At 35.0% G+C, this 20,172-nt stretch overlaps 1 protein-coding gene across 3 annotated transcripts; it reads left to right on the top strand.

The window, feature by feature from the left end:
• Positions 1–1,775: 1,775 nt before the first annotated feature.
• On the top strand, positions 1,776–7,045 carry LOC108331969 (homeobox protein knotted-1-like LET12). 3 transcript variants are annotated; one of them, XM_017567016.2, is made up of 6 exons: positions 1,776–2,493; positions 3,948–4,068; positions 5,421–5,614; positions 5,696–5,827; positions 6,101–6,237; positions 6,663–7,045. In XM_017567016.2, exons 1-6 carry the CDS (start codon positions 2,026–2,028, stop codon positions 6,697–6,699), a joined length of 1,089 nt encoding a protein of 362 aa, XP_017422505.1. In that variant the 5' UTR covers positions 1,776–2,025; the 3' UTR covers positions 6,700–7,045. The 3 variants fall into 3 exon arrangements, with proteins under 3 accessions (XP_017422505.1, XP_052732910.1, XP_017422504.1); XM_052876950.1 differs by having other exon boundaries at positions 1,777–2,493; positions 6,671–7,045; XM_017567015.2 differs by having other exon boundaries at positions 1,780–2,493; positions 6,660–7,045.
• The last annotated feature ends 13,127 nt before the right edge of the window (positions 7,046–20,172 follow it).

Here is a 20,172-nt window from a genome sequence, read left to right as displayed (position 1 = left end):
TTAAATTTATATGTTATTACATAAACATGTGCCATCATAAATACAAATCCTATATTCGATATTAATGCATTCAACAAATAATCATCAATACAATCAAAATATGTTTAAAAACTATACAAAGTACAACATCATAATGTAAACTAAACTTCAAAAATTATCAAAACAAAAATGATAGAGAAGAGCAACAAGTACGAGAAAGGAACTAGTGGTAACAACACAATCAATAAAACTTTTGAAAAACAATAACACAAACAATAATAAAAATAATAAAGACAATGACCAGTGACACAATTTTAATGAACACCCATAATAGGATAATGTGAGTTATGGTGATAGAAGTGAAATATGACCCACAAGAAAGAAGGAAGGAGAAGAAAAAATAAAGAAATAAAAAAAACGTAAGTAAAAAATATTTAATTTAATTATATTTTAGATAATATAAAATTCATATAATGATATAGTTACTTAATGAATATGTATAACAATGAACTAATAATAATCACTATCATATAGTTGACAAAATAAGGTTAAATTGTGTTTGCCATATCATATATATACAACTTCTATTAAAAAATAATAATTATTATATATTTAATATTAATTAAAAAAATACTATTTATCAGTTTTTTCTATAACAATCCTTTTATCTGTTGTTGTGTGATATTACTAAATAATATTTTTGCAATAGTGATTAAAAAAATTAAAATCACAAAATGTCAACAAATACTTATTCCATACTCTTAATTTAGAGTTTAAAGCTAATTTATATATATCATATTTTTTATAAAAAAATCACGATGTTCAAGCTAATATAAAGTATTATATTTGAAGTGTTAGTTATATTGAAGTTTTTTCTTAATAATATTTCTATAAAATGTTGATTGATATACACTGTTAAGTAAAAACGAACAAAATTGTAATTTTCAACAGCACTAAAATATCTAAATTTTGTCTGTTTATACAGGAAAGAGAGAACATTCAAATGAATATAGTAAAAAGAGATATTTTCCTTCCACTCTAGAAAGAAAGAACAAAAAAATGCTTGTAGAATACACAAACGTAAAAAGGTCCTGATCTATATTACCTATCAGCTCTTACATAGATATTATAATTATTGCATTTTTCACATATTTTTCTTGCTAAATTATTTGAAAGCATCTTTATTTTTTATGTTCTATTTTGTTTATCTGTAATATAGTTTTTGTAATACAGTGCATAGAAGACTACAGACGAAGAAGGTGAGTGAAAAAGTAAGTTGAGTTCCCAATAATCTGTCGTATAAAGGGTTCTCTGCTGTGGTTTCCTGTACCTATAATTATTAGATTACTTACTATTTTCCAATCTCGCGCCAATCCCTACGATGCACCTACCATCATCACCTATTTCCTACCCTATTCTGTGTCTATTTATTTATTTATTTATTTATTTATTATTATTATTATTATTATTGTCACTGTTTGGTGCAGTTAGGATTTACGACTGCTTCATGGCTTCTCAAAAGTCCGCATCTTTCGATTATAATAATTTCCCATCAAACAGTAAAACCGATATTTTGTCCCTATTTTTAAACATATCTTTGCCTATCACAAACACGTCGGCACACTACTGTGTCCTCTCTCCCAACCATTTCCTAACACCAAACATTACTTAAAACTACAAATAGGATTATTCTATTACCATAATCAAACAAAATTAACATAATTATAATTATAATTATTCCGGAGTTATTAGCTGCCTCCAACATCATTCATCAAACCTTGTCTTATTACTCCAAAATCTCCAATAAGGTGGTACCACAAATTGCTCCACGTTATCACCAATCCCACCCTCCATCCTCTCCCTCGGTCTTCGTGTCAACACTTCCAAAAGTCTTCCCCTTCACCAAATCCCTTCTCCTTCTTCTTCTAACTACTCCCTCTTATGCTCCAACTTCCGTTTTCAGTGTCATGAAATTCAATTAAATGTGCTGCCAGAGGGAGATGCACTCAAAGAGAACACAAGATTAATCAATTGGGTATCTAAATAATGGCTTTTCACGACCATATGGCGCACGAAATCACGTTTCAGCCCTTCACCGAGGACCAGCAGATGGGTCAGGGCAGAGACATGCAGCGGCTGCTGCCGCTCTCCGCCGGAGCACCGACATGGCTCAACGGCAACAACGCGGCCACGCTTCGGCAGCAGAATTTCCTCCACCTGCAACCGGAGTCGGCAACGGCGCAGCCTAACGACGACGTTCGTGGGGGCATAGATCGGAACCGGACGGAGAGCAACTCGGAACCGGACGATTTGGCGGAATACAAAGCGGACATTCTGGGACACCCGCTTTACGATCAACTCCTATCGGCTCACGTCTCGTGTCTGAGGATCGCCACGCCCGTTGACCAGCTTCCACGGATCGACGCGCAGCTTCAGCAGTCGCAGCGCGTCGTTGACAAGTACTCTGGCCTTGGAAACGGCGTCGTCGATGACAAAGAGCTTGATCAATTCATGGTTAATTTGCTTCCTTTCTCTCTCTCAACCTATCATTATTTGCTTGGTTACTATAGCTTCATCATATTCAACTATCAACCCTACTCTATGATTAAGGTTGTTGTTTTCTGTTCCGGTACGCTAATCCACTTCCCAATGACTTTGATGATTTGATACAAGACCGTGTTTGTTTTCTTTCGGTTGTTGTTTCTTTCTTTTCCAAACTGAGCTGCTTTTCGGTTGTGTGAATTTGTGATGCTTTGGCTAATGTCATTCAGCAAGCATTCTATACAACTTTAATAATTATATTATTTTTTAATGGTTTAATGTAATAAATTAAGTAATATCTTCTTCCATGAGGGTACTATTTTAATCTTCAACTTGAGTGCATTAATCATCCTGTGCTAATTTTAGTTCTTTTTTATCTTTTTATTTATCGTATAACATTTTTTTATTGTTCATGAAGTTTGTCTTTGACTACAATCCTTTGTGTTTTATTTTTACTGTTCATTCGGCTAAGCTTAGAGGACCTTCCTGTCCTGATTTTCCGGAATTTGTTGTCTGCAGTTTGAAAAAAAATAAAAGAAAGGGTAATGTATGTCTATTACGGTAAAACAGTGACCCCATTGTAGGTGCAGAATTCACGAAATGGACAAAAAGAAAACAAGAGAGAGAGAGAGAGGGGAGAGAAAAAGTAACATTTCTTCTACACATTGGACGGTTGTACTAGTAGTGAGAGTAAATGAATCTGATTTGTTTTGGTGTAATGTAATAAAAGAGATTAAAGGGTGCATGGTCGTGTTCCCTTGAATTCAAGGTGTGGTTTTTATCTTCTAGAATCTTAATCTTCCCTCTTCTTAGTTCAACATGTGTTACACTTGTTAATTCTTTTATGGCCGAATACTTAATGTGGTGGTTACAAATTCTTAAATTCTAGTAGCATAGGTTGTCACATAACAACTGGAAGAAGAAGCTCTCACCAAGTTTTGTCGACCCTTTCCCTCTCGTATACGTTATCTGTTTGCCAACTGCAAAATAATGAAGTCATGGGACCTAATTCGTTATTATAGTTGTCTTCCAGTGAATTTCACTTGGCCTATCTATTTATTATTCACGCACTACTTCATTCATTTTCAGCCTTCAATATTCAAACTTCATAATCACTTCACACAAGACAAGCACAGATCATCAACAATTTCAGTACTAAAATCTTTTCAATATTTAATTAATGCCTATGCATTGACCGAGACATATTCATTATGTACCTTATTAGTACTGTAACCAGTTCTTTACAAAAAAAAAAAAAACAGAAAAAAAAAATTGAATTTTTGAATTAACATATTCCATTTCCCTTGTTCTAAATGTTTTGTTTGGGATATTTTTAATTAGTTCCCATGATTGAGTTCAGTTTTCAGGAAGTAGTCTTGTGCTTGTTTTAAGCTTCTTTACAAGTTTTGGTCTTGTTTTTGTTGTAGACGCATTATGTTATACTGCTCTGTGCTTTCAAAGAACAACTGCAACAACATGTCCGTGTTCATGCCATGGAAGCTGTTATCGCTTGTTGGGAGCTTGAGCAATCTCTACAAACCTTGACTGGTACGTTTCAACTATCATACAAATCTTTGTTTGAATCCTCCGTGTTAGTTTTTGTGCTTTTTAAATTGTTATACCCTCTTTGTTTGTAAAAAGGTATAGGAAAGAGGAACAATAAAAGTATAATTTACAGGCTTATTTTTAGCAATTAGTTTTCTCAAAAGGGAAGGGAGGTCTATTTCACTAAGACAAAAACATGATGTTATTCCTTGTATAAAAGTTGAGTGAATAAATTAAATCCAGAAAAGGAAGAAAGAAGTTCGGTGAACAAATTTTTATAAATAAAAGTCTGTCATCATGTTTAGTAAAGTATAAATGTTGAAATAATAAAATAAATGAACATTCTTAAGCTTTTAAGAATGTTTTTAAACTGGATATGAATAATTGAAAACTAGTTAAAACAATGGTTGAAGATTTAACAATTTAGTAATACTTTTTAATTTTACAATGATGTAATGGGCATAACGAGTAAAAACATATTTGTTTGAATATATTTCTAGGTCCAACTTATGTTTAATATTTTCTGAAACATTATTATTTATATTACGTACTGCGACACCCAATATTAGACAAATTTTTTAAGGCAATATTAAACAAAATTATTAAATGAACAACATGGCATTGTGGGAAATGAGATGTCAACCTAAAACATAAACAATATTCATCAGAAGATCTCATCCTTAACAATATGTAACGTATCTTTCGCCATACTGAGGTTGTTGATTCTTTTTTAGGAAATGAACTCAAGTGCTTCAAAAGGAATCAAATTGCGAGTCCAGAACAACGTTGGCTTTGGATTTTTAGTTAAAAAAGAAAATTTTTCCAACTTTCCATTTTGAACCACTTAACTCCATTTTTTATACCAGTTTTTTGGGCTCGGTTTTCTACAATAACTATACCACTCTCGTGTCTGATTCCCTGTGGAACTGCTCTGACCAGTTAGTCCAGTCCCATCTTTTTAGCAACCAGGTTTTTAGCGTAACAATGCTGCATGCCGAAAATATTACATTATTTCTACGTTTTATTTGCTTGATTAGAAAAAAAAAATGTTAAAATGTTAAATAATGTGATCCATTAAAAAAAATAATAAATTTTTCACTATTTCTTATCCTTTAATGGTTTTAAGTTTCTAAACCAGACACATTAAGACTTAAAAGCCTAATTAATTACAAGGGTTTTCCTGCATGCTAGCGTGTTGATGGAGAGGACCAAGCATGCATGGCATGAATCTGGTGGGATGCTATCAAAATTTATGATTTCTGATTTCGTCTTTTTGCAAACTTATAGAAAGAAAAGTATGGAAACCATATATAGATGGAAGATTTAAAATGAAGGTATGTATGGTGCATGAACAGGTGTATCTCCCGGAGAAGGAACGGGTGCAACGATGTCAGACGATGAAGAAGACCAGGCTGAGAGTAATGCCAACTTATACGAAGGAAGCATGGATGGTGCTGATAGTCTCAGCTTTGGACCTCTTGTTCCCACCGAAACTGAAAGATCTTTGATGGAACGTGTTAGGCAGGAGTTGAAGCATGAGCTGAAACAGGTACTATGATTCATGATTCCGTCATTTTACCATACCAGACATTATTATCATTGTTTTTCATAACTTGTTGGTCTCGACCAGGGTTACAAGGAGAAGATTGTCGACATAAGAGAAGAAATTCTACGAAAGAGAAGAGCGGGGAAGCTCCCAGGTGACACCACTTCGCTTTTAAAAGCATGGTGGCAGTCACATTCGAAATGGCCATATCCAACAGTAAGTCACCAATGATTGCTTGCACTCAAGAATGTGTATTTGAAAAAGCATGTAGAGAATTATATTACTCCATTGGTGTCAAGTCATATATATGTGGACCATCTTCATTTTGAACTTTGTTATTTATAGTTTTTTGTGCCAAGGACGATGAGGAGATAAGATAACTAGGTTGAGTGGAAGAGGATAAGATTATTATTGTAATTAACTATAAGGATTAATGTTTGTTGATATTGTTGGGGTTTTGTCTGATCGATGATTGCTGACTTGTTTCAGGAAGAAGACAAGGCAAGGTTGGTGCAGGAAACAGGCTTGCAACTAAAGCAGATAAACAACTGGTTCATAAATCAAAGGAAAAGGAATTGGCATACTAATCCTTCGTCTTCTAGTGGCTCCAAAAGCAAACGCAAGAGGTCAGTTTGTAGTTTATTAGCCTCTTTTGTATCCACCACCACATCATGCATATTATAATTGAAATTATTTATCTTGTTCTTGGATAACACACAAGAATAAACTCTACCCCACAAATTACAATTGATTATTTCTCATACAACAATGCTACTTTTGACATCAATTTTTTTTTACTTCTATTTGATCTTATAAAAAATTGTCAAATAGTAATAACCGTTGTTTTAAATAACCTTTTTCTAATGAAACTTTGGCAAACATATCCCAACCTTTTGAGCCGGGTGTAAGACCTATCTTGAAACACAGCAGTTTATAATCTGATGGTTTTAGGATTGTTTCTTCATTTTACTTTTTCAGAGGAAGTTTCATTAGAAAAAAGTAATGTAAACATAGATTTGGAAGCTTAATGTTATTTTTATTTGGGCAGTAGTGGTGCAGGTGAAACAAGTAACCAGAGCTTCATGTGAATGGACGTTTGGCTATTCTTCATTATATGCAACAACAGACGGGAGCTTACAGGGAAAAAGATGAAACGGAAATGATGGAATATGGATGATGCTAAAGCATAGTTTGTGATACCAACATATATTTGGGAATTACTTGGTTGGTTCGATTGCACAAAAACCTAGTATTGTTGTATATGAGGCTGCTGAGTTGATACCTGATATTGTTGCTGCCATTATCTATTCGGTTCCAATGGGTATCTTTGAATGCATGCTGATACGTATTTGTAATGTATTTACCTCACTTCAGAGTTCTTTTTTTCTATTATTTCCTTTTTTGCCTTTTAATAAAAAGCTAAGAATTCTTGAATATGCTGCTAATCTCTTTGATTTTTTTTTATACCAATCTCGTGCAATGTATCCATTATTGATAATCAGTTTTAAGTATAAAAGTGTCTTTTATATATATAAATACATATATATATATATATATATATATATATATATTTAAAGATGATTGCTTAGAAAAATTAAAATTTTTATTTGAAGCAAATTGTCTCAAGCAAGCGGTGGAGGAAAAATATTTTCTTCGAGCAACGCAAATATTGAAAATACAATTAAGTTTAATTTAAAAAAAATACATAAATTTAATCACACTTAAAACATTTATACTTTTTTGTTTAAAATCATATGTATATTTTTCTGTGAAAATATTCAAAATATCTGAATGTGAATTCTTGTGAGTTATTTTTGTTTAGGCTGCAAATGTCTGCCATTTTTAAATTAGATAAATACTTTTTTTCAAAGGTTTTATAAGTTTGATGGAAATTAATCAATTTTGGTATTTAATAGGTAATTGTTATAAGGATTAAATATTATTCGTGATTATCAAAATTTTATTGTCTTCTTAAAAATATGAGTAAGTTTGTATTGTGGTGTAATTCAAATTCGTTTTCTGTTACTTTCAGTTACTGTTTTATCAGTAACTAAACTTTGTATATAAAACTTTGCTTTTATCTGTTGCAATAATCAATATAATTCATTCATTCACTTTTGCTGCTTGCTCTCTTTCTGTATCCCGCTTCTCTGTTTCAATAGTGGTATCAGAGCCAGGTTGTAGAAACCTGTGAGTGTACGTCTTCAACTTTCTTCACGGTGATACTGTGGTGGCTAAAGGGCGTGGTTGAGACGGTTGAAGGAAATCAAGAAGATAGTTCTTGGGCAAGAAAAGAGAAGGTGTCATGGCCGATATTCCTGTTGCGAGTTTCCCTGTTCTCACAGATAAAAACTGGAGCAGGTGGAGTGCACAAATGAAAGTCTTGTTCCGTTATCAAGGCGTCAGTGCAATTGTGGAAGAAAGGGGGTATGAGTATGGTCTTGGAGATGACACGGAGGAGCAGAAGGAGGAGCTTAAGAGGAAAGATGATAAGGCCCTGTTTATCATCCATCAATGCGTGGATGATGTGCATTTTGAGATGATTCAGAATGCAGCCACAGCAAGAGAGGCTTGGGGTATACTGGTGAGACGCCATGCCGGAGGAGATAAAATAAGAAAAGTGAAGTTACAAACATTAAGGAGGAAGTATGAGCATCTGCAGATGGATGAAGGAGAAAAGGTGAGCGAGTACTTCAACAAAGTGCTGACGAATTCAAATCAAATGGAAAGATGCGGTGAAACGATTACTGATCTCATGGTAATAGAGAAGATAATGAGATCGTTGCCCCAGAAGTTTGATCACATTGTGGTGGCAATCGAGGAATCACATGATCTTGAAAGGTTAAAAGTAGAAGAACTCCAAAGTGCTTTGGAGGCTCACGAGATGAGAATGCGTGAGAGGAATTCTGTCCAGGTTAATGAGCAGGCTCTAAAAGTTCACCATGTCAAGAATGATGAGAAAAAGAATGTTAACAAGTGGAAAGGTAAGTCAAGAAAAGAAAAATGGAGGAAAGAAAGTAGTGGTGCGGATGAATCAGATGAAAAATCAGATTCTGTAGAAAAGAAGAACAAATTTGAGAAGGGTTGGAAAAAGAAAGATAAACGAAACATTGAATGCTTCAACTGCCACAAACTCGGGCACTTTGCATACGAATGTTTCTCTGGAAAAGGCAAACAGAAGAAAAGATTTCAAGGTAAAGAAGCTCACATTGCGCAAGAAGAATCAGACTCAGAGCCATTGACCTTGATGGTAATGACAACTACTGATTGCATGGAACCGTTGACCAATAATTGGTATCTTGATTCGGGCTGCTCAAATCACATGACGTATAACCGGGAATGACTGGTTAATTTTGACAGCACCAAGAAAAGCAGAGTCAAGTTCGCAGATAATAGTACGTTGATGGTTGAAGGTATGGGCGATATAATCATCAAATGAAGAAATGGTTCACAGGCATTTATTTCCAATGTTTTTCTTGTTCTGGCAATGAAGTGTAACCTTCTTAGCATTGGGCAGCTAGTCGAGAAGGGATATACTGTGATCATGGGAAACAATAATAGGGTGGAGCTTTTTGACAATCATAAGAAGCTGATTCTGAGAAGCAAAATCTCAAAGAATAGAACCTTTCAAGTCAGTTTGGAGGCGTTTGAAAATCTGCAGTGTTTGTCTACTGTGAAGGAAGAAGATAGTTGGTTGTGGCACTACGTTTTGGTCATTTGAACTTTAGAGATTTGCAGAGGCTTGGTGCGAATGGTATGGTGTCAGGTATGCCAAATATATTTGTACCAGTAAATGCATGCGAGTCGTGTTTGATAGGAAAGCAAACCAGAAAGCCTTTCCAAACTTAGTTAAAGAAGAGATCGAAGGAGTGCCTTGAGATAATATATTCTGATGTCTGTGGTCCGATTGAGGTACCCTCTTTGGCAGGCAACAGATACTTCCTTGCATTTGTTGATGAGCATAGCAAAATGATGTGGGTGTACTTGATCAAAGCAAGAAGTGAAGTCCTGGAATTGTTCAAAAGGTATAAGGCTCGTGTAGAAAAGGAGAGTAGTAAGGTGTTGAAAATTCTCAGAATGGATGGAGGGGGAGAATACACCTCACTTGACTTTGAGAGCTTCTGTCAGAATAATGGAATCACGCATGAAGTTATCGCACCTTATATGCCGCAGCACAATGGCGTGGTGGAAAGGAGAAACCGCACCATCATGAATATGGCAAGATGTCTCATCAAAGAAAAAGGGTTGCCACGAGAATTTTGGGCAGAAGCTGTGTCAACAGCTGTGTACATACTAAACAGGTGTCCTACAAAGAAAGTAGAGGGTAAAGTTCCACTTGAAGTTTGGACTGGGGAGAAGCCATCTGTAACGCACTTTAAAGTGTTCGGATCGTTATCATTCGTGCATGTTGCAGACCAGAAGCGATCCAAACTCGAAGATAAGGGAGAGCCGATGGTGTTTGTAGGATATCATGTGACTGGAGCGTATAAATTGTATGATCCAGTCAACAAGAAGATGGTGATTAGTAAAGATGTCATCGTGTTGGAGAATGAACAATGGGACTGGAAACACATGCATTCAAGCTTGAAGAAGACACTGGTGCATGGACTAGTAGATGAGTTTACACAACAGAGAAGCGAACCAACCATTGAAAGCGACAATATTGACTTTAATGAAACATTGCAGAGACCAAGGAGACAAACGGTAAGACCGTCACGGTTTTCTGACTATGAGCTATATTTAGATGCAGAGATAAATGAAGAAGGAGATGTGCTACATATAACACTTATGGCTGGGGCATAACCTGTGGAGGTGGATGAAGCTTTAAAGCAACCCGTGTGGAAGGAAGCAATGATTGATGAGCTTCGATCAATCGAGAAAAACAAAACATGGCAACTTGTTGATTTGCCACCTGAAAAGCGGTGTATCGGTGTGAAGTGGGTCTTCAAACGAAAACTAAACCCAGATGGAACTATGTCAAAGCATAAAGCAAGGTTGGTAGCCAGAGGGTTTCTGCAGAAACAAGGTGTGGATTTTACTGAAGTCTTTGCCCCTGTAGCCAGATTGGAGACCATTCGCTTGGTTGTTGCAATTGCATGTGAAAGAAATTGGCAGCTGTTTCAATTGGACGTTAAGTCGGCATTCTTGCATGGAGCATTGGAGGAAGAAGTGTTTGTTCATCAACCTCCCGGATTCAGTGAAAAGGGTAAAGAGCACATGGTGTATAGACTGCACAAAGCTCTATATGGTCTAAGACAGGCACCCAAGGCCTGGAATAAAAGGATTGATTCGTATTTGCTTGATCTCGGCTTCAACAAGTGTATTGTTGAACATGGAGTATATGTTAAAGCCTCGGGTGGAGAATTGGTAATCATCTGTTTGTATGTAGATGATCTTTTGATAACAGGTTCAAACATAGAAGATATTGAAGAATTTAAGAAGAAGATGCAGACTGAGTTTGAGATGACAGATCTCGGCAAACTCAGTTATTTTCTTGGCATGGAATTCGTGCATACCGAGGCTGGGATGATTATGCATCAGCATAAGTATGTGAAAGATTTTCTTGAGAGATTTAAAATGAATCAGTGCAACGCTGTGAAAAGTCCATTGGAGGTGAATGTCAAGTTGATGAATGATGATGCAGAGGAAACGGTAAATGAAACGGTGTATAAACAAATGATTGGATCACTGAGATTTTTGTGCAATAGCAGACCTGATCTAGCATTCTGTGTTGGTATAACGAGCAGATTCATGAATCAGCCCAGGAGAAGTCATTTACTTGTTGTAAATCGCATAATCAGGTACATAAAGGGCACTTTGAATACTGGAATCTTATTTCCTTATGGACGAAAGAAACGTGAGCTGGAGTTGATAGGTTTTTGTGACTCGGATTTTGGAGGAGATATGGTAGAAAGGAAGAGCACTTCAGGATACATCTTCTTTCTGAACGAGGCACCTATCTCATGGTGTTCAAAGAAGCAGTCTATAGTTGCACTGTCCAGTTGCGAGGCTGAATATATAGCAGGATGCTATGGAGCTTGCCAAGGTATTTGGCTTAAAGAATTACTGTCAGAACTGAAGGTTACGAGGGAGAATGCTGTGAAATTAATGATGGACAATACCTCTGCTATCAATCTGGCAAATAATCCTGTAAAGCATGGGAGAAGCAAACATATAGAAGTGAAGTACCACTTCTTGAGAGACATGGTGAATAAAGAGAGAATCGAGCTCTCACATTGCAAAACTGAGGAGCAGTTGGCAGACGTGTTTACTAAAGCATTGACTGGTGAAAGATTTGATTTTTTGAAAAGAAGAATTGGTGTTGTTTCTCTCAATGAAGTTTGAATTAAGGAAGAGTATTGTGGTGTAATTCAAAATCGTTTTCTGTTACTTTCAGTTACTGTTTTATTAGTGACTAAACTTTGTATATAAAGCTTTGCTTTTATCTGTTGCAATAATCAATATAATTCATTCATTCACTTTTGTTGCTTGCTCTCTTTCTGTATCCCGCTTCTTTGTTTCAATAGTTTGAACCATTCTTTTTGTCTGTTTCGTAATTTTTTAAAGTGAAATAAAAATTAATTACCTAATTAGAAAAATAACATGACAGTAAGAATATGGTTAAGTTATAAACAATGTAAAACAAACATATATATAGATGTGCTCAAATTGTAAATTATAAATAAAAATAAATTCCATAAGCATAAACACTATCTAACTAATTTGCGGAGTTGAAAAAGAGGGCATGAAGGTAAACCATCGAAAACTGTAAAATGATTCATGAATTAAATGAACAGAAGCTTAGTGTCTAAGTCTAAATTTCGAAGTAACACGATTTAAAAGAAAGATAAATAAAATTAAAGGAATTAAGAATGCTAATATGTAATTTGTAAATTAGAAGATAAACAAGATAATTGAAAAAAAATGAAGAATCATGATAACAAACATTACAAAAGTATAATAAAAAACATATTTTATGATAACTTATCACGTGGAGTTTAAATTAAATTTTATGTGTTATAGTAAGTGATAAAATGACAATTTTGCAATTATGAAATATTTTACAGTTTAAATTTTAACAGACATAAAAAGCGACCAAAGGAAACATATACCACTCCATCAGTGATATAAAAAAACCACTCGTTCGTTTGAGCTAAACTACGATGATAATAATAATATAAATAGAAGTTGTGACATCCCAAAAATACAGTCATAAACCATATAATTAGAAAATCACTTTTGATAATAATACAAAACAGTTTTCCAACTAAAAACAAAAATAAAGAAACGAACGAACGCTCAAGGACGAACGTCCTTGAGTACAGTCTTACAAAAAGGAACGAACGCGCAAAGCCGCACGTCTTCAGAGTTACAAATTAAAGCCGAACATAAGCAGAAACTGACCGAACGGTTTACACAGGAAAAATACCGAACGGTCGGATGCTCACGAAAGAACGAATGAGTAGGTCGAACGACCACTCTAATAAACACACAGACTACTAGCCGAGCGTCTCACTGCTCGGTCTTCACTTCAACTTCCACCAAGTGCTCTTCGTCCAGTGCTTCTTCCAAACGCTCGTCTCCCTCTGCTCACATCCACACGGATGATCATTGCAATGACAGGACGAACGTACAAAACGAGACAACACAAGGAAAAACGCAGGGTAAGCTTATGTAATTTAACTCATGCATCAACATGCAAATTCATGTAAACAATTCATCACACATGCACATTTCAACGTACGTATTACATAAAACTCAATACTCGACTGACTGTCCGGACTGCATGAATTCCCGTGTAGCTACGACGTTCGTGCACCCAGGTGGATTAGCTGGAATTCTCATCAGCTGCCACCCGAGGTTAGTCCGTTCCGTCCAAAGTACAGTTATGGACTAGGACCTCTTGCCGTTCCCACACATGACATACTCCCCTCTACTTGAGGACGAGCACTCACGGAACATCAGGATGAATCGCCTGCTAAGTCTGGCCACGATCATACTTTACAAATTCTCATAATTATCCAAGAGTCGTTCCTCCCCGGAACGCTCGTTCAACATTCATACTTTCATTTCATCTCATATACTGTTCATCATTCCATAATCATTTTCATCATTCATAGGGAAACCATCAAAAATCGAACATTTTGTTCCCAATAAGACCGAGAACGAACGCTGGGAGCGAGACCAAAAGACGCTCGTTCGAATCAGAGTACGAACGGTAAAGTTACAGTTACATTCGGGAATGGCCGAGTAATATCCTGTTCATTGGACGAATGTCATTTACCTTGAGAATCAGTTGAATGAACTGACGCTCGTGATTTCAAACCAACGTTCCGAGAATAATTTAAGTGTGAAGGCTCCAAGTCAAATTCATAGATTTACAGACACCACAAGACGTTTACGAACCATATTTAGAATAGTTCTCATACTGAATTCCACATCCAGTCAATGACCGAACGTAGTAAAGGACAGTCCGCCTGAAATCGGACGTACGCTATTTCAATAAGACTGATTTTATAAAAACGATTACGAGCGCTCATTATAAAACCGAGCACCATTTAGAGCGAGCGCTCAGTATAAGACCGAACACAATCTTGATCCCTTTAAAATCTTCATTACAGAATTTGTATTTATGTTTTATAAGTACTTCAATTAGCTCACTATTATTAAGGAGTACATAACAATTTTTTTTATTAACAATGATATATTAATGGTAGATTAAAAGGGTTTAATTTTTAAAAACTAGAAAACTAAATATACAACTAAAACTTCATAAGGATTAAAAGTATATATATATATATATATATATATATATATATATATATATATATATATATATATATATATATATATATATATATAAAGAAGGAAATTTATCAAAGAATACTGGGTACAACAGTGCTTGGCCGAACGCTCAAGCAGAGTAATTTAGCACGAGGACGCTCGTCCTCAACGAAGGATCTATCCAAATGAAAGAATCTCACTCACGTTATTTTTATCAGGAAAACCGAACGGTCAAGGACCGTTCAGCAACGAACGTATATAATCATAGGGAAAGTTTTCTTTATTTCATTCCATCTACATTCCAGTTCATTTCTCATCAAAATCTCATAATTCCATTCGTTCATATCAAAACCAAATCTCATATTTCATACGATCCATATCATGTAAATCCATAAATTTCATTTCACCAAATTAACGAACGTTCATGCATATCAATCACAGTAACATCATGCATTCTTCTCATGCAGTCAAATAACGAACGTTCATACCATTCATTCATATAATCCATCATGCATTATTTCCATGCAGTTAAATAACGAACGTTCACACACATACATCAAACCAGTTAAATTAAATAAGCTTCCCTTACCTCTTAGATGACCGAACGTCCACAGACGCACAAAGACACTTCTCCACTTACAGATTCTACTCGTCAACGCTCGTTAACTCAACTACAACCAGTAACGTCCGATACTATCAGATCTCCCTCATTTCAAGAATGAAAAACAACGTACGAACCCAGAACTGGGTTGCATGCATGGAAAACGAACGACAGCATGAAGGGAGGGACTTACCAGCTCAGTTTTCATGAACCGAACGGTTCTTCTGGAGTCCTTGACGCCGAGCGTCCTTCAACGGTGCTGGAATTCTGGTCGGAGGAGATGGAACGGTGGTTTCCTTTGAGAGAAGGTGTAGAAAATGAAGAGAGAAGGAGGAGAGAATGCAAAGAGAAGGAAGAGAGAAAGAACTCTCAGAAATAGATCAGGGAGGTGCGTGCAGAGGGAGTGGAGAATAAGTTCAGAATCTCAGATTTTGCCTCCCACTTCTGCCAACGCACGTTCGCACTCCGCCAGCGCACTCCACTTACGCTTCTGACAGCCCATGCCGGACGCACGTTACACTCTGGCAGGTACATGTTCTGCACTTCTGGTTTTTGACAGCCCATGCCGGACGGTCGTCCACTCTGAGGTCGCCACGTGTTTTCCACTACCGCCGAACGCACGTTCGCACCCTGCCAGTCAGCTTTCCACCAACGTTTCTGACTCACCTCCACGTGCGACACCTGGCGTCCGTTAGTGGGTGCGTCAGACTCTGCTGCCGCCATGTGCACTGCTGAGGTGGCTCGCCCTGCGCTCGCCACGTGGACTCCACTACGCACGTTATTTTCTGAGGCCTGACAGAAGTCACTTGAGTAAAAATATACCATATCAAATAGATTTTTCATTAAAGAAAGATTGTTTGGAATAATCTAATTGTAAGTCTAAGTTATATATTAGATAAAAATAATAAAGTTAAACATTATATAAGAAAAAAAATCCACAAACTTTAAAGTTTTTTATTAAAAATGATGTGAATTTCTTTTTAATTAGATAAGAGTCGTTAAAAAACTTCGATATATATATATATATATATATATATATATATATATATAGTTTCTCCTTAATAAATCTACTCTCAAGTTATCAAATTTAGCTGTTAAATTAATAACTAAATCAAGTTCATAATTGAATTAAATATTTTATTGTAATTCAATGATACTTGACTCTATAAAATAATTTGAGAGACGTAGTATAATATTTGGAAACAATGAAAGTAAAAGATACATTACTTTTAATGTTATTTTTGCTTATTCTTTGAATTGGAGGTGGGGCATTCACTAAAAAAAAGTACCATATTACCTAAAATAACATTTACCAATAGATTTGTTTTACAGCAAAAAATACAATAGTAAATAGAACTTTTTGATTAATTTTAGGATTTTAATTAATAACAAAATACTCATTGGTAATGGATCAATCAGTAAAATGTATCCATAAAAAAGAGGACAAAATTTCCGCTTTATCTATTTTACCTAAAATTCGTCACTAATCCATCAATAGTGAATAGTTTTAAAAATTATTCGATAAATATGTTAATAATTAAATATTTTGAAAGTTTTTCAATAACTAAATTTTAAAAATTTGTTGGTAAATCCATTAGTAATTTTATTTTTGAAAATATTTTTGATAATTATGTCGATAAATCCATAGTAAAATGGGTGTTAGTTTTTCTGTTAAATTTGATGAAATATTTGTTATAAATTAAATCGAGATGGATGAGATGAAAAAGAAGAGAAGAAAAATGACAAGAAAGAGGAAGAGGAAAGGAGGAAAAAATGAAGTGACAACAACAACAATGATAATGGTGGTGGTGGTAACAACGAAGAAGGAAATCACTAACAAATTTTCCCTAATTCACACTTAAAAGGTTTCACTAACAAAAAAGTTTGATTAGAAACGAGTATAGCAACCACTACTAGTCACCCCTTCTTAATTTCCTCTTGATATTAAAAACATGAATATTCTTTGTTGCCCCTCCTAACCATAGTCACATAAAAAAATATTGATATAAGTTCGTTATCAAAGAAAGCATATAACAAGTATGAATGACAAAAAAACTCCTTACACTTGAATATTTGAAACTAAAATCTATAATAATACTACATGAATATCTTTAATGGATATTCACTGGTGAGTAAATTGATTTAATTAGTTACATGTTGATGAAATGGATACAAATATCACAGGATCCAACGTGGAATTCACTAATCAATGTTTGTAGATTTTTTTAATATTTTTGTAACTGAAGTTAACAAATAAAATTATTGATGAGAAAAATATTAATCATTGAATAATTATTAATAATTTAATTTTATATACGTACATTATTTTATTCTTTTAGACATATGTAGGAGTGACAACAAGTCGAAACAAATATGGGTTTCATTATCCTATCCTTATCCTTGCGAGATAAGAATTCATCTCATCTCTAAATCTAAGAGAGATACACTTTTTGTTTCATTCTCATGTCTATCGAATAATAAGTATACTTATATACTACTCATATTCATACCCATTTTTTATTGTTTTAAATGTCAACTAAACAATTTTTATAGAAAGATAAAAATGATATAGCACATAAATTGTACCAAAATCATATCATTATGGTAGACTTTGAACTATGTGCTTCCACAATTCTTATTTAGAGGGATGAGACATGTTTAAACTAGATGGAAATACGAAGATGAATTTGGATTATTTGTAAAAGCCTAAAAAATAAAGTCTTAAGAGGTAATAAAGTATTTTAAATAATGAGATTCAGTTATTTTAATGTTAAAAAAAATTTAAGTATAAATAAAATTTATATAAACGTGTTTCATTATCTAAAACCTTATCATCTCTCTAGATTTATGTTCTTAGAGCTTTCTACCCTCTTTCTAAGATTTTGACTCACTATTTATTTGTTTGGCAATTTGGATAGATTAGTGGTGGTTTGATTATTGAGAGAATTTCAAGGAAATTTTTTGTCTTAATGATTATTTAGTGTATGCTTTGACATATGGGAATTTTGAAAGTGAGTATCCTTATATTCTAACAGTTACTCAACTAATATAGAGATGAACAGTGTGGGGAAGAGAATGGCAGAAGATCTTTCCTTAGACTTGTGGTTTAGAAATAAAAAGATTAACCTCGTGAGTAGTAGAATGATAACCCTTTTTGTTTAGGACTCTGCAGAGTATAAATACTGCTACGAGTGCTCACCTGCGTTAAATACGTATGTCAAAGCATGTATTTGGATAATTGAGTCTAGAGTCAATTGTACATATGCTTTCATGGTTATAGTATGTTATACATTTTGAATTAATATGGCATAATTTATATTGTTTTATGAAATTCCTTTAAAACATTAGCTTACATTTCCTTTCTTTTCTCTTCTATGTTGTTTATCTTTTTGCAATGATCACCTATTGATGTGAGCAGAAAGTGAGTTAGATACTAACATTTTTTACCATTTTCATAGATATGAGAAGTTGAAGCTTTTCTTACCTTTTCTCTTGTTCCGATTTACCTCTTCTCTTACTGTATCTGCAACGGAAGTCTTCTGGTATGCCTTCCATAGATTCTCTCTCTCTGCTACGAACCTAAGGCTCTGCTATGTTCCTATTTCTATTCACCATCAAATGCTGATAAAGATTGGGTGCTTCTGGAAGAGATATTTTAATCTCCGTGACTTTTCCAGCTTTTGATGGTGAATAGAAATAGGAACATAGCAGAGCCTTAGGTTCGTAGCAGAGAGAGAGAATCTATGGAAGGCATACCAGAAGACTTCCGTTGCAGATACAGTAAGAGAAGAGGTAAATCAGAACAAGAGAAAAGGTAAGAAAAGCTTCAACTTCTCATATCTATGAAAATGGTAAAAATTACAGTACTGTGTTCTGTGTGTTCTATATATATATGAAAATATTGAGGGGAAAACCTAACCTTTTAAAGGTTAGGAAAGGGGAACGGGAAAGACACTAAAGGTCTAACTACCCTAACAGATTACTACCATAAATTAGTAATCTTAACAGAAAACTAACTTCAATAGCCTCCCCTTAAGCTGGATTGTGTATGTTTACTAATCCAAGCTTGGGAACGATAAACCGAAAACGCACACGGTGAGGAAGTTTTGTGAATATGTCAGCAAGCTGTTCGTTGGAGCGAATAGGTAAGAGACGAAGGAGATTCGCTTGAATCTTCTCTCGAACAACGTGACAGTCGAGTTCGATGTGCTTAGTCCTTTCATGATAGCTTTGATTGTGAGCAATATGTCTGGCAGACTTATTGTCACAGTAGAGAGCAGCAGTCGTAGTGGTCTCAACATTGAGATCTTGTAGGATGTAAGAAATCCATTGGATTTCGCATACGGTAGCAGCCAGTGCTCGATACTCTGCTTCGGTGGACGACCTGGAAACAGTACTTTGTTTTTTAGTTTTCCATGCTATGAGAGAGGATCCAAGGAAGACACAAAAGCCAGTGGTAGATCTTCTAGTATTAGGACAAGTGGCCCAGTCCGAGTCACTGAAAGCTTTAATCTGGATATGAGAGTCAGCAGCAAAGAAGAGGCCTTGTGAAGGGCCAGATTTAATGTATCTAAGCATGTGCTGCAAAGGCCGATAGTGGTAATCAGTAGGTGAATTAACAAATTGACTAAGAAGATTAACAGAAAAGCATAGATCAGGTCTAGTATTAGTGAGGTAAAGAAGCTTCCCTATTAGCCTGCGATAGGAATTTGGATTGGTCAAGTGATTTTCAGTTTTGTATAAGGAACTTGTGTCACTTAAAAAGGGAGTTGTGCAAGGTTTAGATCCCAGCATCCCTGTTTCTTCAAGAATGTCCAAAGCATATTTCCTTTGGCATAGGTGTATTCCTTTCTTAGATCTAGCAACTTCAAAGCCCAGAAAATACTTTAGCTCTCCTAGGTTTTTGATCCGGAAAGCATTATGAAGAAGAGCTTTAATGTGGTCAATTTCTTTAATAGAATTTTCTGCTAAAATAATATCATCTACATATACAAGCAAGGCTGTAAAATTTGTGGAAGTTTTCTTAATAAAAAGGGAATGATCAGATTTAGATTGAGTGTAATTAACAGAAACTAGAAAAGAAGACAACTTGTCAAACCATTGTCTACTAGCTTGTTTGAGCCCATATAGAGACTTTGTTAACCTGCAAACCTGTCCTTTCTCTTGAATATCCAGC

This window comes from Vigna angularis, chromosome 4 (assembly GCF_016808095.1).
Source record: "Vigna angularis cultivar LongXiaoDou No.4 chromosome 4, ASM1680809v1, whole genome shotgun sequence".
Taxonomy (NCBI): Eukaryota; Viridiplantae; Streptophyta; class Magnoliopsida; order Fabales; family Fabaceae; genus Vigna; species Vigna angularis.
This window is presented reverse-complemented; position numbering and strand designations above follow the sequence as displayed.